General features: G+C 34.2%; 2 protein-coding genes across 2 annotated transcripts in view; both read right to left on the bottom strand.

The window, feature by feature from the left end:
* LOC308259962 (olfactory receptor 8U9) lies at positions 1 to 969 on the bottom strand (the record flags this gene model as incomplete). The annotated part of the gene is made up of 1 exon (XM_080691302.1): positions 1 to 969. The coding sequence occupies one exon, from the start codon at positions 967 to 969 to the stop codon at positions 1 to 3; it is 969 nt and encodes a 322-aa protein (XP_080547428.1).
* An 11,899-nt stretch (positions 970 to 12,868) lies between these two features.
* Positions 12,869 to 24,571, bottom strand: part of LOC308259951 (olfactory receptor 8U9-like) — a gene marked incomplete at both ends in the record, with an annotated part of 55,866 nt that continues 44,163 nt past the window's right edge. The window contains one exon of the mRNA XM_080691291.1: positions 12,869 to 13,707. Coding sequence (XP_080547417.1) covers positions 12,869 to 13,707 — 839 coding nt within the window. The remainder of the gene's footprint in view (positions 13,708 to 24,571) is intronic.

Here is a 24,571-nt window from a genome sequence, read left to right as displayed (position 1 = left end):
TTATTCAAGTGAATTTCTTAATTTTGTGAGACCCGAGGTTCGATTTCTATTCACGAAGACCTTCTTGAGAGCCTCTTTGACTTCCTTGTTCCTGAGACTGTAGATTAAGGGGTTCAGCACAGGAATGATGACCGTGTAGAAAACAGATGCCATCTTATCCGTGTCAAGCGAGTGGTTAGAGCTGGGTTGTAAGTACATGAAGAACAGGGTCCCATAGAAGATGGTGACCGCCAGCATGTGGGAGCCACAGGTGGAGAAGGCTTTGCGTCTCCCCTCGGCTGAGCGCATCCGCAAGATGGCAGAGATAATGTAGGCGTAAGAGATAAAGACAATCAGAAGGGAGGAGATGAACATGATCCCGGCACAAACAAAGATCCAAAGCTGTTTGGAGCGAGTGTCGGAGCACGTTAGCCGAAGGAGAGGCATGTCATCACAGTAGAAATGGTTGATGATATTGGAGTGGCAGTAGCAGAGGCGGAATGTGAGGATGGCATGAAAGACTGCAACCAGGATGCTATAGCTGTAGGGGGCAGCCACAAGCTGAACGCAGATTCCTGGAGACATCACCACCATGTAGAGGAGAGGGTTGCAAATGGCTACATACCGGTCATACGCCATGGACGCCAGCAGCAGGCACTCAGCTGTCATGAAAGCCAGGAAGCAGCCTAGCTGAGTGGCACATGCATGGAAGGATATAATATTTTGTTTGTACAGAAAGTTCCCAAGCATCTTGGGTGTAATGACAGAGGAGTAACAGAAATCGACAAAGGCCAGGTTGCTGAGAAAGAAGTACATTGGTGTGTTGAGTCTTGCATCTGCTCTAATGACCAGGATCAAACCCAAATTGCCTACCACTGTGAAAAGGTAGATGGAAAAGAATACCACGAAGAGGGGCATCTTCAAGTCCCGCCGATCTGTGAGGCCCATGAGAATGAACTCTGTCACTTGGGTGCAGTTTTTCTGAGCCATGTGTCTTCAGGATATGTGAAAAAAGAGAGGAGAGTTTGAGGAAGCTTGAGATTTCTCTGTACTTCATCTTAATATCAAAACATTTCCTTATTAATATTAAAGTGTTACTTTAATATTGAAATGATAAGTATATGTGAAATTTGAGGATGAATTGAAGACCCAAAAAAGACATTGTGTGAACCATGTATTTATTCCCCCCCCCCCAATTGGTTGTATTTAAGTAGTTGGAAGTTGTAGGACAGGAGTTGACTCAGTCTCTCTGCAGAGCTCTACGTGCTACACAATTTAAAATTTAGCATTTATCTTTCGTATATTTGAAGCCATAATATCGTTGAGAAGCGTTAACAATCACACAGAGGAGTGAATCTATCCTAGTGACATTAGCGTTGCCTCATCATGCTGGTGCCACCTAAACTACACCTTGTTTCAGTGCTGACATGTAAAGAATTATTTCTTATTCATCATTCATTTCCTACCAGAGAGGTTATTATAGATGTGCACACATTTGTATAATTGTCTTAATAATGCAAATGGGTAATATTATGAAAGACACTATAATAGGTTTGATAGGTGTTCATTTACTTTGTATTAAACATTTTATTTTCACGTGTCTGTGTGGTATTGGGGATTGAACCCAGGGGGATTCCATATCCAAGCTCTACCTCCAGACCTTTTAATTTCTTGTTTATTTTCATTTTATATTATTTTTAATTAAGCTTCAGCAATTTTTATTATTACAAAGCTAGAAAGAAGGGACAGAGCATTAAAGCACTACCTCAGAGAGAGAGAGACATAGTGGAGCTCCTTGAAGGTAAGACACTCTTTGTTTATTTTTAATTTTATGTTTTTGTGAATGGTGCTAGGGATTAAACCCAGGGGCATTCTATATCCAAGTTATACCTCCAGCCATTTTTATTATTTTTTGTAATAATGGAATCTTGCTAGGATGCTGAGGGAAGCCTCACACCTGTGATCCTTCTATCGCACACTCCCAAGTATTGAAATTACCAGCATGCATCACCATGTCTGGCTCACATTTATATATTGCTCATTTTTAAAATGAGGGAGAAAAGTCTTAGAACGTTTAAGAACCTGTAGTAACTTCACACAGCTGGAATTCAGACCTGTCTTTTTTTTTCTCAGGAGCCTCTGCACCTCACTGTTATATTCTCAATATAGCATTGTGCCTTCCTTCAGCTGAGCACACCTGCAGGATGGCAGGAACTACAACATGTACACAAAGCAGGTAAAGAACAACAGAAGGGAGGAAAAGAAGAGGATACCAGAGCAGCCAAAGGTCTGGAGAGGTGTGGAGCGGGGGTCTGAGCAAATTTACTCCACTGCTGGATTGATTCTACAAGTGTTTCTCAGTGTAGAGTTGCAAAGACATCTTTATACGAGAAGAACACGCATAGCTAATCAAATGCAATGAAGATCTGCACATTTTAAAAATATTTTCTTTAATTAAAGTAAAAGTGACTTGTGCTTTCCAATATACTTATACCACTGTGCATGGGTCCTGAAGCATCTTTGTTATTAACTTAAAATTATACACATTCAAATTATGTTTATATTACTTTTGTTCCATTGGTGTCTTATTTTAGGTATAATATTTTCATGTATTTTACCTGTTCTTTGGATTTTGTTCATAAGTGGGATATGAATATCAACATAAAATTTGGTTGAGGTATAGCCTACTATATAATACTTCTTACTACCAAATGCTATAATATAATATTTCATTTTTCTCTTTCATTCTATCTGTATGAAAAAATCAAAAACAATTTTGAGAAAAACATATAATTTCTTCATTTGAACTAGGAATTAGATTTTTCATAAACATTATACAAGTAAAATAACTCATATATCCTATCTTCCATTTTTACTAGTAGTTCAAGTGTTATAAGTTTTGTTCATCTCAAAATGATTTCAAATATGGATTTTCTATTTCTTTGCTTTAAGATCTTCATTAAGTATTCTGTTTGAAGTAATTATTTTCAAAGTATGGCAATTCATTTTGCATTATTAGCAATATATATATATATATATATATACATTCCCCCCCTGGAACCTGATCACAAAGATATTCATTTATTCAAAATTATATAATTGTCTACATGGAGAAAATATAGACCTATGAGATAGTCAGTCTCATGTATTATATTTGCAAATGAAGAAACAAAATTTACTTTAACTTTTAGAGAATATAATTAAAAAATAAACAATTATGCATTAATATACAGGACTTCTCAGGCTAACATTCTTCTTTTTACTAGTAGTTTTAAGTGTTTTTTTTTTTTTTTTTTGCTATGGCTCGTTGCAAAAGCTATGTGCTTTAAACTGTCATAGAACATATACCAATATCCAAAATTATATTTTCAGATCTAGATATGTGGGTATAAAAATCAGGAAGTATTATCAAAATGAGCTATTTTATTATATGTATTTAATTAAAATATGCAGTGTATTTGCCATCTTGTAATGTTTCATAAAGATGTTTTAGGTCTTTATCCTTTTCCACTCCAAGACTAACAATCTTTTCACCAGCTTCACAAATGTAAACGCCCAAATATAAATGACAATGATATCCTAGAAATAGAGGTATCACTGGCTCCCCAAGACATTTTCTTACATTAATTTATGACACATTGTCACTTTTCCTTGTACTTAGTACCTGAACCAACTATTTTATGCAACATTTCTGTTAAAAGAAAGTGTGTGTGTGTGTGTGTGTGTGTGTGTGTGTGTGTGTGTGTGTGCATTTGCATGCAGGAGTTTATATCTGTTTACATGTGTGCTTCTAAGTGCCTGAACCTCTACATGTGTGTGTGTATGCACAAAGGTATATGTTTGAAAATAAAACAGCTTTTAACACTGAGTTGAAATCATAAAAATCTTAATCATCTTTGGAGAAAGACATATAATAGGCTTTTTCTGTACCTAGAACTTCTAGCACAGAACTGCTTGCACTTTACTTATATTAAATATAAATAAGTGGGATGTCAGTGACTTGGCTCTGATGTGCTCAATTTTCATTCATTAGGTCCTCAAAAAATACTTGATGAATTAGATGAATCTTCCTATTCTAGTTCTTTATACCGATAGGTTATCTTTCCATATCAATTAATGTCTTATGCAATAGTTGGCCAATATGATGATTTACTTTCCTAGTAAAGAGCAATTTGGCATAGCAGTAAACATATGAAACTATAACTTTCATTTTGTCCCCTATTAAATTACTCAAAGTTTTCTGGTTTGTTTGCTGAAATAAAAATAGGAGTAAACTCCCCGGGGGCATTCTACCTTGAAGATATAACCCAAGCCCTATTTTATTTTTATTTTTGTTACAGGGTTTCACTATGTTCTTGGGGGTCTTGCTAAGGTGTTGGGGTTGGGCTTGAACATTTGATCATCCTGTCTCAGCCTTCCAAGTGCTAGGATTTCAGGCATGTGCCATCAAGCCCCACTTATAAATATATTTTAATTTTAAAAAATGTTTTAAAAATACCCTACAAATTTTACTGCTTTGACATATTAATCGGTCGATGTACACACACACACAAAAAGTGTCATGACTTTTAGAATTTATTGACAATGGAGTTGGCAATGCTTATGTGCTAAGGTGAGATACCTCCAGGGTTTGAACATAAAAGATATTGAACAAGAAAAAAACACCATGGATTCTTAATTGAAGGGAGCAGAAAGCTATAAAGGTATATGTAATATACAGCTCTTAAAGAATGAGAAAGCTATCACAATTTTAGCTCTTTAAACAATCTCAGCAAATAATAAATTAATAAAAGGGAATTCTAAAGCTTACCTGATATAGTTTGTTACATCAAAAAATTGAAGAAAAAATAAATCCAGAGTAAGTTAAATATTCTTCCTCAAGCATGGGGTTGGATATCAAAATAAATTTTTAGGTATGTATGCGTATATGTAGCTACCACTTTCTATAAAGTGGGTAGACCTGATTATAATTGATCAGTGCTCCTTCTTCCAACTACATGAAATAAGTATGTCATCAGGGTGTGTGTGTGTGTGTGTGTGTGTGTGTGTGAATTGAATTAGAGGCATTAGGGGAAATTCTACCTTCTAGATAGATTCCCCAGTCCTTCTTCATTTGTTTTATTAATTTTGAAACAGGTTCTAAATTGTTGAGGGCCTAGCTAAGTTTCTGAAGTTGACTATAAACTTGGGATCCTCTTGTTTCGGCCTCCCAAGTCCCGGTATGTGCCACCATGCACAGCTCATCAAGATCTTTAAGAGCCTAGCTGACATTCCTATAAACATGTAAGTCCCATACTGAAATATGGTCAGAAATTGCTTAATTACCAGTAAATTCTCTGAGAATGGATTAATGAGCAGTTTAAACGTTATGTTGAAACTGTTGAAACATTTGCACAAACTAAGATGACTACAACATCACTAGGTAGTGTAAACATATGAAACCACCATTGAATATATGGTCCATTGTTGATTTGAACATTGTTAGGAAGAACATGGCTGTAATTAGAAAATTATTTATTAAAAATTTAGTTTCCAAATCTGGAGACACTAGATAAATTAACACTTTTGACAGCTATTTGATATTTCGTTTGCTAGTTTACTTTATCTTAAAGATATAATATGTATTATGACTGAAAAGATACTTTATATGACCTTTTACAATATGGCACATGATGTTTTACATTCAATTTCCAGCCATCTTTCGCCTCTTCTGCCAAAACTAGCACACAGTAATATAATTAGCATAATTGTTTTTCAATCCTCAAATACAATATGTTCTTATATGCTTACCTATTTTTATGTGTGTTTTTTTCCTACAACTCATCTTTACCATCTGAAAAGTGAATGGAGAATTAGAAGAAAAACTATTTATCCTGCAAAACTTCTTTGATTTTTAATTACTGTTCTGAGTTACCAACTTTAATTTTTGTGTTATGGAAACATTGTATGAATAACTAATTTACATTCATCTCACCTATATGTCAGTCAAATTTTTCCATATTTCTTCTCTTGACTGTAGACTTCATATGTAGAAGTCATGACTTTTTTACTTAAAATATTTTAATCCAGCTCCTTCTAATTGTTTGGTGATAAATCATTAAAGATTATTTTTGCAGTATTTCAAGACTTATGTCCCTTGCTCATAAATAATATCAATGATACATTTTTATATTCAATGGTATATTGATATATTGGCTCCAATGTGCTCACTTTTTGTTCCAGGTAAAATCAATAGCTTTTGTAAGAGTGAGAAGACAGTTTAAACATAGGTTATGATCTAGTCAATTAATTGCCTAATTTTTCTAAATAATAGACTTATCTTGAAGCTCTCAATTTTTTTCCATTTTGAACTGATAAAATACACACTTAATAAAATAATTCACACATATAAAACTTAAAATAAGAGGAGAGACTAGTTAGCTTTATTTCAGAAAATGCCACCAAAATATTTTATTTTGAATTCTCAAGTATTTCATTCTACTTCAATTCAACTTTTTACTCAGAACCCTAATTTGAAATGTGTTCTTTGAACTTACCTGGGGGAGAGAGTGTTCCTATTTCCTCTCCAAATGTGCTGTACAGCAAAGACCTTCAGGGTTTTGTTAGTGAATCTGTCCCAAAGGATCTTAGATGTATGACGCAAGTTAGATCATCATAAGATTATAGCCTATTCCCAAGGTTAGTTAAAGATCAATTAATATTGCTCTGTGGTTCTGAGAAATCACAAATACACATATCTGTAGCATTATGTTATCTTTTATATTCTCACTTTGGGAATGCTATTTATTGATTGAGTCTCATTTTCATTGGTCATATGGTTACTGCTTAGTAACAATGTTTTAATTTTATCATTTAACAAAATATAAAAGTTACTTTGTGAAGTTATTACTTCATGTCTTTCAAAGAACTAAATAAAAACTTCCAGGAACCTATTTCAGAGTATTTTAAGACATCATGCACTCTGTGAAAGGTTCATTAATTACTTATTTCTAGAAAACTAGACTATGGCTATCAAATTTTACTTTATTTCCTTAGTTACCTGGTCTAAAAAGTTTTCTCTTTAGATTTTTTTTCTTAGGCAATCTGAGCTCATAATACTATAAGATGGAATCTCTATGATTAAAATAAATATGTTAAATAGATATTTAGAGGCTTCATGTTGTGGAATTAAATTTTGACAAGTCTTGACAATAAAATAAAACCCTTGGCTTACCAGACATATCATTAATTAATAACCTTATAGTCATATCTAAAATAAAAGTTTAGATCAGAAACACACAATTTTCACTTTGCTTCTTAAATTCTTAGGGACTTTGACATCCCACAGGTCCTTCTTCACTAAATATTACAAAGAAAGAACTGCCTAGGTATGATCTGTGATCCTTTGTGATACTTTATTTTGTGTTGGGTTGAATGGGTTAGGGAATTCCCAGACAGCTGGTAAAATAGTATTTCTGGAGGTATCTGAAATTTTTTCCAGAAGGGATGAATATTTTAATAATAGACAAAGTGATGGTAGGCATCAACCTACTGATTAAAGACACAGAACAGAGATAAAGAAAGAAAAAATATTCTCATTTCTTGACTGAAACATTTCTTTTCTCCTGACCTTCATAATTAAATAAGACAATTCTCATAAAGAATATAGATCTGCACACATACACAGACACACATATATTTTCATTAATTCTTTTTACTTTTTACTTTTTATTGGTGAATTTTATGCATACATCTTGATGGGGTGCAAGATGGTAGAGACATACATGCACACATCACCCAATTAGCCCTTACCTGATTCCAGCCTCATTTGCTCCCCTCCCTCCTTCTCATGTTTGGCTTAGTGATTGATAATGATATTTTGTTAAAGTACATCATGTACATTGGGAAATTTCCCTCTTCTCCCCTTCTATCCCCTCAGTTAGGTCACCTTATTTGCTCATCTATAGGACCTCCTTCTTCATCTAGAGTTCCTCTTATGACCCATTTTCTCCCGAGCTTTTGCATATTAGGGAGAGAATCCAATTTCTTATTTTTTGTGACTGACTAATCTCACTTAGCATAATTTCCTCCAGTTCCATCCATTTTTCTGTAAATGATGTAATTGTGTTTTTCTTTATGGCTGAGTAAAATTCCATTGTTTACATATCCCATAGTTTTGTAATCCATTATCTACTGATGAACATCTTGGCTGGTTCCATAGTTTGGCTATGGTGAATTGTGCAGCTATGAATATAGATATACATGCATTAGTTTGGTAGTGTAGTTTCCGTTCTTTTTGGTAGACATCCAGAAGTGGTATTGCTGGATCATATAGTAAGTACGTTCCCATTCTTCTGAGGATTGCCCATACTATTTTCCAAAGTGGTTGCACTACTTTGAAATCACACAAACAATGTAGTAGAGTTCCCACTTCTCCACATCCTTGCCAGCATTTGCTCTTGTTTATGTTTTGAATGATTTCATTCTAGTTGGAATTAGGTGAAATCTTAAGGTAGTTTTGATTTGCATTTCTCTGACTGCTAATGATACTGAGCATTTTTTCATGCATTTATTGACCATTTGAATTTTTTTTTTTTTTTTGGTGGTACTGGGGTGGAACCTAGAGGCTTTCTACCTCCAGGCTATATTCCCAGACCTTTTTAATATTTTATTTGGAAACAGGGTCTCACTAAGTTGCTGAAAGCCTCACTAAGCAGCTGAGGCTGGCTTCGAACCCATGCGATCCTCCTGTCTTAGCCTTCCAAGCGCAGGGGTTACAAGCGTGCACCACCACGCCCGGCCATTTGAATTTCTTCCTTTGTGAAGTGTCTATTTAGTTCACTTGCCCAATTTTTTATTGAGTTATTTGTTTTCATAGTGCTGAGTTTCTTGATTTCTTTGAATATTCTAGATATGAATCCCCTATTTCTTGAGAAACCTAATATATAATGGTTAATTTCATATTGATATTTTTTTATGTCAATGCCAACATTTTAACATTATCCCATAGAAAAGTAGAGTGCCTTTTTAAAAACTTTATTACCAAGTAATATGATAAGAAATCATATATACCAATTAAGATATTTCCACTTGTGAGTACTTAACCTGTCTTTTTGCCTTTATTTTTAAAATTTTATTTAACAAATAATAAGTGTACTGTATATATTTTCAGGGTGTAACATGATTTTTTGTATGTGTATAAATCAGTGAATCATTAAAGTTAATTAACGGATGAATGGATTACAAAACTGTGGGATATGTACACAATGGAATTTTAGTCAGCCATAAAGAAAAAACACAATTACATCATTTACAGGGAAATGGATGGAACTGGAGGACATGATGCTAAGTGATATTAGTCAGTCACAAAAAATAAGAAAGCAGATGCTTTCCCTAATATGCGAAAGCTAAGGAGAAATGGGTCATAGGAGGAACTCTAGATGAAAAAGAAGATCCTATAGAGGAGCAAATAAGGCGACTTAACTGAGGGGATGGGAGGTGGGAAGGAGGAAATTCTCTAAAGCACATGATGTACTTAAATACATCAAAGTCAATCATAAGCCAAACATGGGAAGGAGGGATGGAGAGGTAATGGGGTGAGAACTGAGTAGGGGCTAACTGGGTGATGAGTGCATGTATGTCTACACAAGTCTTTTATCTCATTAAAATGTATAAATACAATGCACCAATAAAAAAATTAAAAAAAGAAATCATTCTCTCACATATTTATTTTCCATTGTGAGAGTATTTGAAGTATACTATTTAGCAATTTTGAAATATACAATACATTATTATTAACTTTAGTCACCATATTATGCATTATTCCTCCTTTCTACCTTAGATAGGTCAGACTGATATTTTTCTCATATTTCTTCAAGAGTTTTATTTCTTTGAGAAGCTGCTTTGTTATTAAGGTTTTCTTGTTTTGCTGCTATTATGATAAAATATATGAATCTACATGGTCATAAAATACCCTAATTAGCTAGGAACTGTAAATGATTCTGAAAGTTTCATCAAGAAAAATTAAAAATGTGACATCAGGAGTCGTACAGGGGGGAATTCCACGAATGTATCCTTCTGTAAAGTAAGTGAAAACACTGGGAAGCATTTTAAAACTAAATTTCAGAACTGTGAGAATCAAGAGATGTTTAGAAATGATCTGTAGAATGTTCAATCAAGTAAAATTGCTGAATTATGTTAAAATACTAGTGATTGTGCTGTTTTAACACATACATGGACATTTGGGGTAATTCAACATTAAAAATTTAGAAGCAAACACTAGAGGAAATATAGATTTTAAGAATTATTCCAGAATAGATACTAAGCAAATAAATATCACCAAAACACCATGGAACAATATAAAAGGATATCGAAAAAAACTAACAAACATGGGATGGAGGGCATGTGCCAGTGTGTATGTCTGTATGTAATTAATAAGACAGGAATTAAATATCTTAACATATGTCTGTATGTAATTAATAAGACAGGAATTAAATATCTTAACATTTAATATTAACATTAAATATCTGAACACAAAAGGCAATAGAGCATAAACTAGAAATGATAAGGGTCATAATCTATTTAGAATACAATTGGTGAAAGAACATTCAAAGTGGACCGTATTAATAACTATAAGGACTATGAATAGATTAAATATCCAAGTCAAAATATACTGTTAATTAAAGCATAAGATCTAACTATTCTTTGAATACAAGAGACATAAGTTATACTCAAAACAAGTGTATGAAATATATTCATATGGATCAATAATATTTCTTGCCAATAACATACAAACAAAGCTGGATTGGTTATACTAAACTCAAGGGTAAAAAAAGACTTTAAGACAATAACCACTACCAGAAAGAAGAATTTTAGTAATGATAAAAGGAGAAATATGAATAAATTTACCAATTAAAAATCCATGCACAAACTAGGAAGCCCACAATTATCTAAAACAAATAAGAAAGATAAAACATAATTTATATCATACTTTTTAATATAGCAGTCTTAACAGTTGGTAGAACAGAGAGAAAACCAGTAAGACCATAAAGACTTCAGGGACACTATTAACCAGCTTGACATGAGTAAAATCTTGAAGGTTGCTAAGGAATCAATTCTTCTATTCTCAGTATTGACACTGTTACTGTTTAGGCTTGTATAATTATTTGTGTGAGTGGCTGTACTGCAAATAATAAGTTATATTCAGTGTTTCTTGCAACGGACCAGCCCGGCCGGAGCACTGGGACCATTGGGACAGGGGTCTTGGAAGTTGGGCAAGGATTCGGCTGAGGGTGACAGACACAGACAACTCAAGGATGTTGTATCTGAGTGTAATTTGCAAGGTAGTGGGCAAGGAATATATACAGTAAAAAGAAATTGATTACATCATTGGATAATCTTAGATTACATACAAGGTATTGTTTTTTAGATCAATGGTTTCTATACACAGTCTGACTAGGATTCCCATCATTGCACACATCTCGATTTGGCAGCACATGCTGACCAGCTGCTAGACTTGTGGTACAACATTTTTCCTGTATGAAGAGATCAAAGCTATAACTAGAAATTATTGTTAGATGTCTTTTTATATATTTTTTCATATATTGTAATAAGCTCCTTTCCATTAGATATATCCGAATATCTCTATCCATTCTATTTCCAAACATTGTGAAAAAACAGGGAGTTTTGTACGGCCTCTTTTTCCGGTAAGTAAACACCTCCTCTTCTAATTGGTTTGGTATGCTTTTCTTCTAGGCATATGTTAATAAAACACCAAACCGGTCTTGCTCTAGTTAATTTAAAATAGGGTACCTTTTTACCATTAATATTAACCCACTTAGCCCCTATTTTTGTAAACTCCAGTAAATGGTACCGATCAGCTTCTTTTTCCCTAGGAGGTTGCCACAGCCTATTCCCAATAATGTAAGCAGGACCAAACTTAGTCATAATAGTGGGAGGTGTGTGCCTTTTTTCTTCAGCCTCTTTCTTCTGCTTAATCTATATGTATGACTAAATTCTCTTTTTGGGGCTTCCCTGAAGTATATCTTGCTGATATAATGTATCCACTAATATGTTGGGATCCCCTTTTTTTTTTCTCTAGCAATTTTATTATAGCTTGGAGCAAGGCAGGGGGCTTTTGAGGGCTCAGACATATTACCAGAAAATTTATCTCCTATGGAATCAGTTTCACCTGTTTCTACAGTCTTGATTCCGGGACCTCGTCCTGCGTCACCAGAGCCATGTTTGTGAAAAATAACAATAGCCATGAAAGAACATAACAGGAAGTACTCCTGCGAATGGACCCATTCTTCCTCAGGGCTGCTTCGTGAAGCTTGTGCCATGTCATGCGTGCAGGGTCACGCAGACTCCAAGGGGGGCAGGGTCGTGGCAGTTTGTGGCCTCATTCTCTATATAGCAGTAATATTCTTTCATACCACGTTCTCATTATGAAAACAATAATAATTCTAGGCATGTCCAAATATCCCCTAAGAAAATACCCTCAGTGAAAAATCTCTGGTTTATTATTGTCCTTAACTTTATTAGAAACAGTGTTACATTTAGTTTGGCATCTATTAGTCACATTTAATTTTGAATATATTACTAGAACACTCTTTAAAAATCTTAGAATAAGTATTCAGGGTATGTCAATTTTTTCTGTTCTTGGCCAGTGTCTGCTGTTTCAAAATATTTTTTCAAGTGAGAAGTAAAACTCAACGTAAATTATTATGATTTCCCTTACATATGAAATAGAATCCTTAGTCTGAATTGGTTACACAGAATACAGAGAATAATTTCACTTTATAGTGAACAGATCTTTACTGATTGACAAGAGCAAGGCATTGAATGAGTTCTATTAATAGGGCATAAAATAAAACATACCAAGAAGCAAAGTCTAATTTGATTACTGAAGTCATTTAATTAGTTTCATGAACCCCAAAACCTGGTGTCTATTGATGAAAACTTTCTTCAGGGCGTCTTTCACATCCTTGTTCCTGAGGCTGTAGATCAAAGGGTTCAACATGGGAATGATCACTGTGTAGAAGACAGAGGCCATTTTGTCTGTGTCAAGAGAATGGTTAGAGCTGGGCTGTAAGTACATAAATATCAAGGTCCCATAGAAGATGGTGACCGCCAGCATGTGGGAGCTACAGGTGGAGAAGGCTTTGCGTCTCCCCTCTGCTGAGCGCATCCTCAGGATGGTGGAAATAATGAACATATAGGAGACAAAAACAATCAGAACAGAGGAAATAAAGGTGATTCCAGCACAGGTCAAAATCCAGAGCTGTTTGGAGTGGGTATCAGAGCATGTCAGCCTGAGAAGAGGCATGTCATCACAGTAGAAATGGTTGATGATATTGGAGTGGCAGTAAGAGAGGCGGAAGGTGAGGATGGTATGAAACAGAGCCATCAAGAAGCTGTAGCTGTAGGGCACTGCTACAAGCTGAATGCAGATTCCTGGGGACATAGTGACCATGTACAGCAGGGGGTTGCAAATAGCTACATATCTGTCATAGGCCATGGAAGCCAGGAGCAAGCATTCTGATATCATGAAGCTGAGGAAGCAGCCGAGCTGAGCTGCACACCCATTGAAGGATATAACATTTTGTTCATACAAAAAGTTCCCAAGCATTTTGGGGGTAATGACAGAAGTGTAACAGAAATCGACAAAAGCCAGGTTGCTAAGGAAAAAGTACATTGGTGTGTTGAGTCTTGCATCTGCTCTAATGACCAATATCAAACCTAGGTTGCCTACCACCGTGAACACATAGATGGCTAGGAATCCAACAAAAAGGGGCAGCTTCAAGTCCTGCCTATTTGTGAGGCCCACGAGAATGAACTCTGTCACTTGGGTGCAATTGGTCTGAGCCATGTGCCTGGAGGATATCAGGATGCAGAAGCAGAGAGAAGAGTTGAGTCTATGTGGTACGAGTGTTATATGATTCCTATAAATGTTGGTACATATATTTATATCTTAAACGTCTTCTTGTTTTTCTCCTAATGCAGTAAACATAAGTATGCTGGGATTCTGGAAATGGGATAGACAGCAGAAAGAGGTATTTGTGGAAAAAGAATGCTTCTTTTCCCTAAATCTATTGTTTGCAGAAAGGTGCTGTGAAGGAGTCTACATTATTTTATTTCTTTCTTAAAGGTTTTTGTACATTAAGTTACTTAAATCTACATCCCAACTCATTTAAACGGATAAGCTGTGACTTTATTGAGCAGAAGTTCCTATTTACAACACAGCAAAATGAATCTTCTGCAAGTGGTGTCTCTCTGACAGATTTGTAACTTTGCATGGGTGGGCAAGTCTGCTCATTATCCCAATGCTGAAGAAATACACTTTTGTATTTTTCTATTTCACACTAATAATTTATCACGTGTAGGCAATCTAGGTTAAAAAATAAATGTATCTTCATTAATCTTAATATAATTTTAATCAGTACATTATAATCACATTTCATAATGCAGTTCAGTGTGACATGAACATACATGCACCCAGCACTTGGTGAGCTTACAATATAATCCTAGTAGTATTTATTCACTCAAATGTTGAAAATAGCTAACTTTATTGAAGTATCAATACAGTCTTTATTAGCCTAATCTAAGCTTACTAATATTTAATGTAAATGTAATATTTTTGTGCCTATTTCATAAATGACAAAAAATAAAACTGAAACACCTGAAACAACATCAAACTTCTGGATTGAATGTAACTATGTTATATATCCAAGGTTACCTTTCCGGGAGTCCAACATCATCATTACCTTCTCAGTAGAATGTGTCCTATTTATTCTGTTGGTGGGAACTTTAATTATTTCCAGACTTTTATTTGTATAACATTCTAACAACATATCTAATGCATGAATAAAGGAAAGGTCAAAGGGAATGAACCCTCACATAACTGTATAAGTTAGAATAAAATTAACACTTGCTTTTTAAAATATTTGAATATTTATCTACAAGTCAATTTACAAATAAGTTTCAGTTTTGTTTTTATTGAGAAAACATAGGTATGAATTATGTTTTGCAGGTTTTGTTTACTTCCTCTGTTTATAGTTGGATATCTTTCTATTTTTTTTAATCCATTTTAACTAATTCTATCCTTTTTTGTACTAGGGATTGAACCCAAGAGCACTGTATCTCTAAGCCATATCTTCAGCCCTACTTTGTTTTCATTTTGAAACAGGGTTTCATTCACTAAGTCATTGAGGACCTCAGTTCTAGAGGCTGGCCACAAACCTGCATTTCTCCTGTCTCAGCTTTTCAAGTACTGAGATTACAGGTATGAACCAGGACAGCTGGTTCCCTTTCAGAAATTCTCATAATTGAATTGTTGAATATCCACATAATGTCAAATGTCATTTTTCTCCTCCTTTTTCTTCTATTTTATCTTTTAGCTTTATATCTTAAGCATGATGATGACTGACTTAGGAAAACTCATAAATTGTTTTGGATCCTTTAAATTACTATATGAATATAGTATATCCTCTCAAGTCTTGTATTCCAATGTGATATATGATTACAATGCACCAATAAAAATAAATTAAAAAATAAAAATAAAAATGAGGACTACCAAAGTAATCCTTAAAAATAAATAAATAAAATTACTATATGAATAAGGATACAAATAAAATAAGAGACTGATCTTCACAGTTCTTCAGAATATACTAATAGCTCTTGTGGCATTTATAGCTATTTTTAATTTATCAAAATATATTTTAATTATACTTATTCTCCCTAATCAACATGATTATTTAGAAAGTAATCCTTTTTTATTTTTTTGAACCCAGGGGCATTCTACCTCTGAGCTATACCCTCAAACCAATTTCTTATTTTTTATTTGGAAACAGGGTCTTACTGAGTTGCAAAGGGCCTTACTAAGTAGTAGTAAGAAAGAAGGCTATCTGAATTCATATGTTCATCATTCAAAAATGTATAATGAGAACTATCAGTTTTCAGATAGTACATAAAATCTAAAGATACAGCAAAGAAAGAAAGCCATGCAATAAATTAGATCAGAGATAACAAATATTCTATTCAACATTCCTGTGTTTTGATTTCTGGTTTCTTTTTTTGTTGCTTGTCTGTTATTTTTCTTTCCTTTTTGTGGTGATGAGGATTGAACATAGGGTTATTCAACCTCATAACTATAACCCCAGTCCTATTTTATTTTGAAACAGCATCTAAATTGTTGAGGGTCTAATTATGTTGCTGAGGCTGGCCTCAAACCTGTGATTCTCCTGTCCTGATTTAGCTTCCCAAGTACTGGGATTATAGGCATGTACTACCTCATCTGGTTTCTTTTGCATTTTCAAAACATAAAATTTTGTAATTTGTATATGCAAAACATTTAATTTGTATTAAAATTACTGCATGTCTTTTCTTTCAAAATGAATATGACTTTTTATAATGCTGTCTTATTTTTTAATACCAGTTCAATTCAATTTCCCAACTATTAATGATACTCTTTGATCCAATTAATATGACCAGTCTATATTTTCTCTGTTAATAATAACGTGACCTTTTGACTTCTTTACTTCTGTTCTTGCCATTTATAGTTTCCTTCTCTGCAAGAAAAATAAACACTGAAGCGGAAATTCCTGTTGGTCTTCCAGTCTGGTGAAATATAACCCTTATATGAAGAGCTACCTGATTTTCCTTCCCATGTTAGCCAGCATCATTCATCTTTGTGTTGTAGAAATCCTTGAGACATACCTCCTTTACATTCCTCTTCTCATGAATCATAGTTGTTGCTTTTCTTGTCGATAGACTTCAGATCCTTTCTGGTTGGGAGCTGTAGTGTTTTCATATACTTTCTACCATACTCTCTTCTGAATGTTAGCCAATACTTGAGAGGCTGAGGCAGTAAGATTGCAGGTTTGAGGGGACACACACACACACACACACACACACACACACACACACACACAGAGTTAGGTAATGGGGAGTTAAATTTGAATTTGGCAACAACATTTAAATGTTTCTTTCCCTTATTCTTAAATTATCGTCTTTTCTTTGAACATATCTCTAGAGATATATTGATGACGTTCATCAAATGTAATCTCCACTACTTCTGAGTAAAACCTCTGCTATAAAAGTTAAAAGCGTATACATGATGTACATTCACAAACTGATTATCAAAGTCAATCACTAAGACACACATGAGAAGTAGTGAAGGGAGAGAGAATGGGGAGGGAGCTGAGGAGGGGCTATATGAGTGATGTGTGCATGTATACCTCTACCATCTTGTACTCCATTAAGATTTATAGCTACAAACATCAATATATAAAAAAGGAAAAAAAAACTGAAAGCAGTTTGCATATAGATCATCATTTGATTGGTTATAAGCTTAATTTTTCCTAACCTTTTTATATGGACCTAATTTATAATTTTTGTTTAATAAAATCTACTTAGAAACATTTTTATATCATAATGCATACACATATTCAAAATGAAAGAAAATAATTTATTTTACAGAATGCACTCCAAATGGTTTTCATCCTAAGTCATTGTCCTATACTTAATTTAAAAATCTTATCTTGAATTACTATAGTGTTATTATCACCTATCAATGAATTAAAGCCTGCCATCTCAGGATATGTTGTTTAACCTACCCAGGTGAAATGTGCTTCTGTGTTCGCTCATAATGGGTGCATACAGTAACTAACTGCATGGTTTTGTTAGTGTCCCTGTCCCAAAGGATCTTACTCCAGAGTATAATAAATGAAATGACTTAAAAAAACATTAAAGTCTTTTTTTCCCACTGGGATATTTATTGATGTGAGCTTTTGTTCTTGAAGAATTCCAGATCTACAACTCTACCTTTAGTATGACATTACTTCTAATTAAGATATAATTGTGTTTCTCTAAGAACATTTTGCTGTTATAAATTACTAGTATCGGTATCAAATTTGGCTGCCAGGGGCAGGTAGAAACTAACTTTAAAAAATTCTTTAAAATATGAAAAGGGAATCCAGTTTTTGAAGAATCTAACCTCAACATTGTATGCAAAAAAATTATAATAAGCCATTGGGTATGTGCTTATACATCATCACTGTGAATTAGTTGATGGATGTTTATTGTGTGGGTAAGGAGGGCAAAACCAAAACAGAATTTGTAGTAAATGCTTATATTATCATTATCTAACTTAAAGAAATAATAAGTGCGATAGGTATTTGTGAACAAAATGTTCTATACATTGTGCCTTTCTTCTAAGTTGAAAACATGCCTAAGCCGGGCATGGTGGCACACACTTGTAATCCTAGCGCTTGGGAGGCTGAGACAGGAGGCTCGCACAGGTTGGAAGCCAGCCTCAGCTACTTAGTGAGGCTCTCAGCTACTTAGTAAGACCCTGTTTCCAAATAAAGTATAAAATAGGTCTGAGAGTATAGCCTGGAGGTAGAAAGCCCCTGAGTCCCACCCCAGTACTACACATACACAAAAAGAAAATATTACGGTTTGGGGTGACTGTTATCATTTGGGGGAACTGTCCCCAGGGACCCCCAGTTAGGTTCCCCAAGAAATTCCCATAAAACCATGAGTTCTTGTCCAGACTAAGAATAAATATACAATAATCCAGACTCTTTCTGATTTTTTAAATGAGTTTATTAAAAAAATAGAAATACAGAAGACCCTTATAGCCCCATGCTATAGAATGTGGAGGTGGCCCGAACGAAGTCACCCAACTACAAAATATAAAACAGCCTTTGATAGATACAACATCCTCCGTCTTGCTCTTTTATGTACTTTACAACAGAGGTAAATCCATCCCCTTAATTTCCCACCTAACTGTTGGTCTAGGCTCAGGTTTCTTTGTTTAAACCAGAACATTCACCAGGTCAAGGGCCATGTGGTATCAGTTCTCCATGATGGTTGATCCCCTCCTCCCATCTTCTTGGGGAATATGCAAACCTTTTTTTAGAATGTGGAAGTCTGAAGTTCCAACTCCTCTATAGACTTGCTAATTACTTTTAGCTAGGGTAATTTGCTTTGTAATAGCTGCCTGATTCCTGGCAATAACCAAGCCCTGACCACCCTTCTCCTTCACAGATCTGATCTCTGTGAATTGATTTTTGACAAATATATTAAAAATCAAAACTCACTTATTCGAATCTTTCTAGTCCATTCCTAATACTGGTACAGAAAACATGTCTAATAAAATTAACTTAATATTTAATGTCTTTCTTATTACAAAATATCATGATGTGATCTGGTATTGAGATTCTTAATCAACATATGTGTTATATTACACACGTGTGGACACAGATACACAAATGCAGGAAAAAGTTAAAAGGATAAGTGATAACTCTGGAAAGAAAATTTGACTCTAAATTTAATTAAAAGTAAATCTTTAAAAACAAAAATTAGAATCTAGGAATTATATTTGATTCCTCATTTTTTAAACTTTGTTATTAATTTTTAAAGACCTTATTGATGCACTGTAGTCTGACATACTAGTGTAGTTCAGAGTGATAGTTACATACATACACATATATATTAATAGTATTAATGAGATTCAGCGTTATATTTGGATACATGCAGCATATAGTGTGTGCTGATCAAATCCAGCCATTATCCACCCTGCCATGGGCCTATTTCCAAACTCTTCTAATGGCTAATCTACATTCACATATGAGATAAGTGGTATGTGTCTTTCTATATCTGACTTATTTCACTTAAAATGATGCATGTCCATGTTTAGTGTAGTACTATGCAAAATAGCCAAGAAATAGAATCAACCTTGGTATCAATCTATGGATAAAGGAATAAAGAAAATACGATTATATTTTTATTATTATACATAATATACATGTTATATATATTCAATAAAATATAGTCATTCATAAATATTATCAAAATCATGTCATTTGCAGCAAAATGAATGAAATTGGAGGTCATTGTTTTTTACTTTTTGATTTAAAATGTACTATGAGGTAAAAATTAAATAGCGTTAATATCTGATGGAAGATCTTTAATAGAGGGCCACAAGAAACCAAAAATAGAATTGTCACTTTATCTTTAATTAGGTAGTTCAGAGACTTTATACAGTGAGTACTGCATATATCTCACATAACGGCCTTGTTTATTTAAGAGCCTAGATTCTGCATTCAGCGTTGTAACAACCATTACATGTGGGCATTTGTAGCTCAAGGTTTAGTAGGTCCCCCAGTATTCATTTCCTCACTTCAGTGACTTCGATGGCTATGGAAAATGGATTCCATTTAATGAGTTGAGTTGCCTCTGCTCATTTAGCTGCTTACCAGTGGTCCAAGACTCTAGAGTGACAGTTCTTAGTTTCAAAAAATTCTTTTTCACTGCAGACTCTTTCCTTGTATTCTTCTGTCAGGATCAGCCCCATGTAAGTCGTACCAGCATTACAGAACTTTCTAAAATATGGTACTGTGTTTTACCCTCTAGACTTGTGTATCTGCACGGTCTCTGTTTAATCACTGCTACTATTGTATATACTTGTTTATTAATGTTCCCATTGAATAGAGGCTTTACAATGGCAGACACTTTATTCATCCGTCTATTACTGGGACCATAAACATTATCTTGCATAATGTTTTTGCATTAAGTACCCAATATTATTTATGAAAGAACATGATATACAAATAGCCAGCAGTCTCTGGCCATTTTTCTGAAATAAGCAGCATTTTCTTGGGCTTTATGATTTTGTTTGATTCGTGACAAAAAAAAAAATTAAAAAAAAGGACTGAATCAATGACCAGTCTTCACTCACAAGGTCTGTGGGATAGTTATCTAGGCACGCACATCAAGGGACATGCTGCTGAGATTCCTCACTAGACTGCAGGCACGTGAACTAGAAGCCTGATGCTCAAACTTCTCCCTCAGCTTTCTGCCCCTTGAGGCCTTTCCACCCTCAGAGATCACTCCATGCTTTCTCGTGAGCCCCCTTTCCCCACAGCTTAAAACTTTCCTCACCCTGGGTCCACCCTAGAACGTCTCCTAAATAGACTTGTCCTCTAAACTTGTCCAAATGTGGAGTTAACTTGTAGTTAAAATTTCTTTTTCTAAAGATTAGAACTTCCTTCTTTGAGAATATAGGGGATACCCTCTGACCACACTTGAGTAGAAAGGGACTCAAATCAACCTAAGTTGACCCTCTACCTAATTACAATGCTTTTAAGACATCGTTAGCATTGCGATTTTGCTCCTGGGCTTACCTTGGGTGGTTATGGGTAAGCATATGACAATGGGGGAAATAGGCATGTAAGCCTCTGTCAATCAAATGCTCTCAAAACCCCTCAAATATCAGCAACTAAAATTAGATATAAACAGTTGCCAACACCTCTTCCCACAGTCTCCACTCATTCAGTTGAGACCCCTCTCGATCTCCTTTGAGAGCATACTGTTGCTTGTAAAAAATTCTCTTTCTTACACAATGTGTGTCTGGTCTGAACTTTTCTATTCAAGTACTTAAGAACTAAGAAATTGGCCTCTATGCTCAGGGCCCCCATTTATGGCTTGATATGTAATAGAGCTTTCAAATATGTCATTTTTTAAAATTTGAAGACTTATGTGTAAACAAATCTTTATGGCCAATTTCACCATCAAACAATAAACCACATTATTATTAAACTGATTATTAAACCAATCATTTTTATTACTATTAATGAGAGCAATAATCATTCCATACGCTTATCAAATATCAGAAAGATTATGCTGCTTGCTTTAAAAATTAGCAAATTTTATTTCCTATGAAATTTCTACAGAAAAACTTTTCTATGGTTTCAATACCTTAGCTTTGCTCTGTTGATAAAGTTTTTACTCTTGAAATAACAAAAGTACCAATTTATTTTTCATTAAAGTGGCAAAATTATCAGAAGTCTTTCCTATAGCATAGGATGATATTTTTGTGACTGTAGTGTATATTTGACTTCTGCAAGGAGAAATATAACAAAATAATCAAGGAGAAACATTGTTGTTTTTTTCTGGGATACAGTGTGATGGAATTAGAGAACAGGCCAATCTAATGTACCAAACCCCATGTCCTACACGACAACAGAGTTTTTATTGATATTTTTCAGCAAAGGCAAAGTGTATTTCTAATGAAAAATCCACATCTCCTCCACGTTTCCTTTTTTTACCTTGATGTGTGTAGGTTGAATTTGTGAATGATATTTGTTTTTCTTAAGCTTCATTTTAAAACCGAAAGAGTTTGAGATGAAGTACAATTATCATCCCACATCATTTTAGAAGGTTCCACTGGGACACTGCGATTAATCTCATATTCCCTTTTGAGTTGTTAGGATTATTATGGATTATTTATGGTAGAGCCTATTTAAGCAAAGCAATCAAGTTAAATAGCTTAGAGATGTCTTCATAATTAGAGAAAACTATAAGACCATTAATAGATGTGCAGATCCTAGAATTCCAAAGTAGGTCAGTGAAATAAATGTCATGAGAGTAATTGAAGACATTAATGATTTGGATCAGATACACTAAAAGACTGTAGCTGGAAAGATTATTAGGAAGAAAACATCCTTCTAAAATTTTAAATGTGTAACCATATATCCAAGAAAAGTGAGATTTCTTTCTCAAATTTTGCTAGCTGAAAAAAATCTTAACAGCAGAATTTATAATTTACTGATGCACAAAAATGAAAGTCAAGGTCTGTCTCATAAGTGATTATAGAATAAATGTTATGGCTCTATATTTGATATATAAAAAGATATGGACATTTTAATGAAAATTTAAACATGGACAGGATCACTATTAGTGAGAAAGAGTTGATTAATAAAGTAAACTTTCAACTTGCATCATAGAGAATTAAATTTAGACAATTACTAAACTGGGTGAGACTATATAATACATTGTTACACAGCTCCAGAAAGCACCTTGAGATGGACTTTAATTATATGAAGATGAGCAGTGACTGACAATTGTTAAACTAACTCAACCAGAATAACTAATTAGATTATAGATAAGAGAACCAGGGTTTCCACTGTCAGAGAAAGAAGTTAAAACATTAGCAGAAAATTCTAGAGTGAGCCCTATGATGCTGAATTAGAGGCAGTATTAGCATTAAATTAAAAAAGATATTAAACAGAAAGATAGATGGTAAGACAAAGGAAATATAGATTTGTGCATTTACTTATAGATGCATTTACATACATATGTATGTGTGATGTGTATGTGTGTGTGTGTATATATATATATATATATATATATATATATATATATATATATATCTTTTACAGAAAGTAGTTAGAAACAATCACTCCCTAGTAATGACCAGCCTATTTTCTTCCTGGTAAAATGCTACTCAGGAAGAAAAGTGATGCCATTAGTGATTTCATTAGGAGTAAAGCCTATGCTTCCTGGTGACTTAATTTTTCTTCTCTTCTGGAATAAAAAGGCCCCAGGTGGTTATGGGAAATAACATATTAGAATTTCTTACCTAAATTTAGTTGCTCAAATCTTTTTCCCTCCCTTCCTTCCTTCCTTCCTTCCTTCCTTCCTTCCTTCCTTCCTTCCTTCCTTCCTCTTTCTTCTTTCTTTCTTTCTTTCTTTCTTTCTTTCTTTCTTTCTTTCTTCTTTCTTTCTTTCTTTCTTTCTTTCTTTTTTTTTCTTTCTTTCTTTTTGGGGTGCTGTGATTGAACTCTGGGGCATTCTACTTTTGAGCTATACCACCAGCCCTTTTTGTTTTCTATTTGGAAACAGGGTCTCACTAAGTTGTTGAGGCTGGCTTTGAAACTGTGATCTTCCTGTTTGAGGCACTCAAATACTGGTATTAAAGGCATGTGATACCAGGCCAGGTTCAAATCTTTTTTTCTTTAATTAAAGTCTATTTATAAGTAAGAGAAGAGGGAGGTGTCATAGTGAGTCAGAACAGCTTGAGTGGTTGATGCATAACAAATATTTTTGTTGTTATTGTTAATAAAACTCATCCTTTATAAGATTTTTCAGTTTTCACACAGTGTTCATTTATGTTCAAAGATGTCATCTAGAGTAGGCTATACACCATATTTTCTTAAACTCCTCCAGGATGTTACAATTTCTCAGATTTTCTTATTGTTTATGATGGTACTGAGGAGTGCACTGATAAATTATCTTTTTAAATGTCTCTTAGATGCTTTGCTAGTGATCATACTAAGGTTATTGGTTTGGGGAATGAAAATTGTAGAAGTGAACTGGCATTGTACGTTCATAATAATGTGGATACTTACCGTCGATGTCTTATCCCTACTACTGCTGGCTGTATCACCTGGCTAAAGTAGTGTTTGTCAGTTTTCTCCATTATAAAGTTACTCTTTGCTCCTTTTGAGATTGTAATTTCTGGAAGTCATTCTGTGTAACTCACATATAATGTGTGATGAATTATTACTTATAAGGCAGAATATCTACATAAATTCCTGTGACTTGTTCTGTGTGGGATATTTATTTCTTTCATATATAAATTATGAAATCACTTATTTTTATTAGTACGGTGTGACAACATGCAAAGATATTTTTCTGAAGTAGGCGAGGAGAAATGTTTCTGACCTAATGAACATTGGAAAAACTAGAGCACATAAAACTCAAAGCAAACAAAATTGTGTTTAGCATAGTAATTTAGCTATAAAGTTGGTTGGGCATCCCAGGTTTC

This window comes from Muscardinus avellanarius (genome assembly GCF_963383645.1).
Source record: "Muscardinus avellanarius genome assembly, chromosome: 1".
In the NCBI taxonomy this organism is placed as follows: domain Eukaryota; kingdom Metazoa; phylum Chordata; class Mammalia; order Rodentia; family Gliridae; genus Muscardinus; species Muscardinus avellanarius.
The sequence above is the reverse complement of the archived record's forward strand: the minus strand, read 5'-3'. Positions and strand labels throughout refer to the sequence as shown.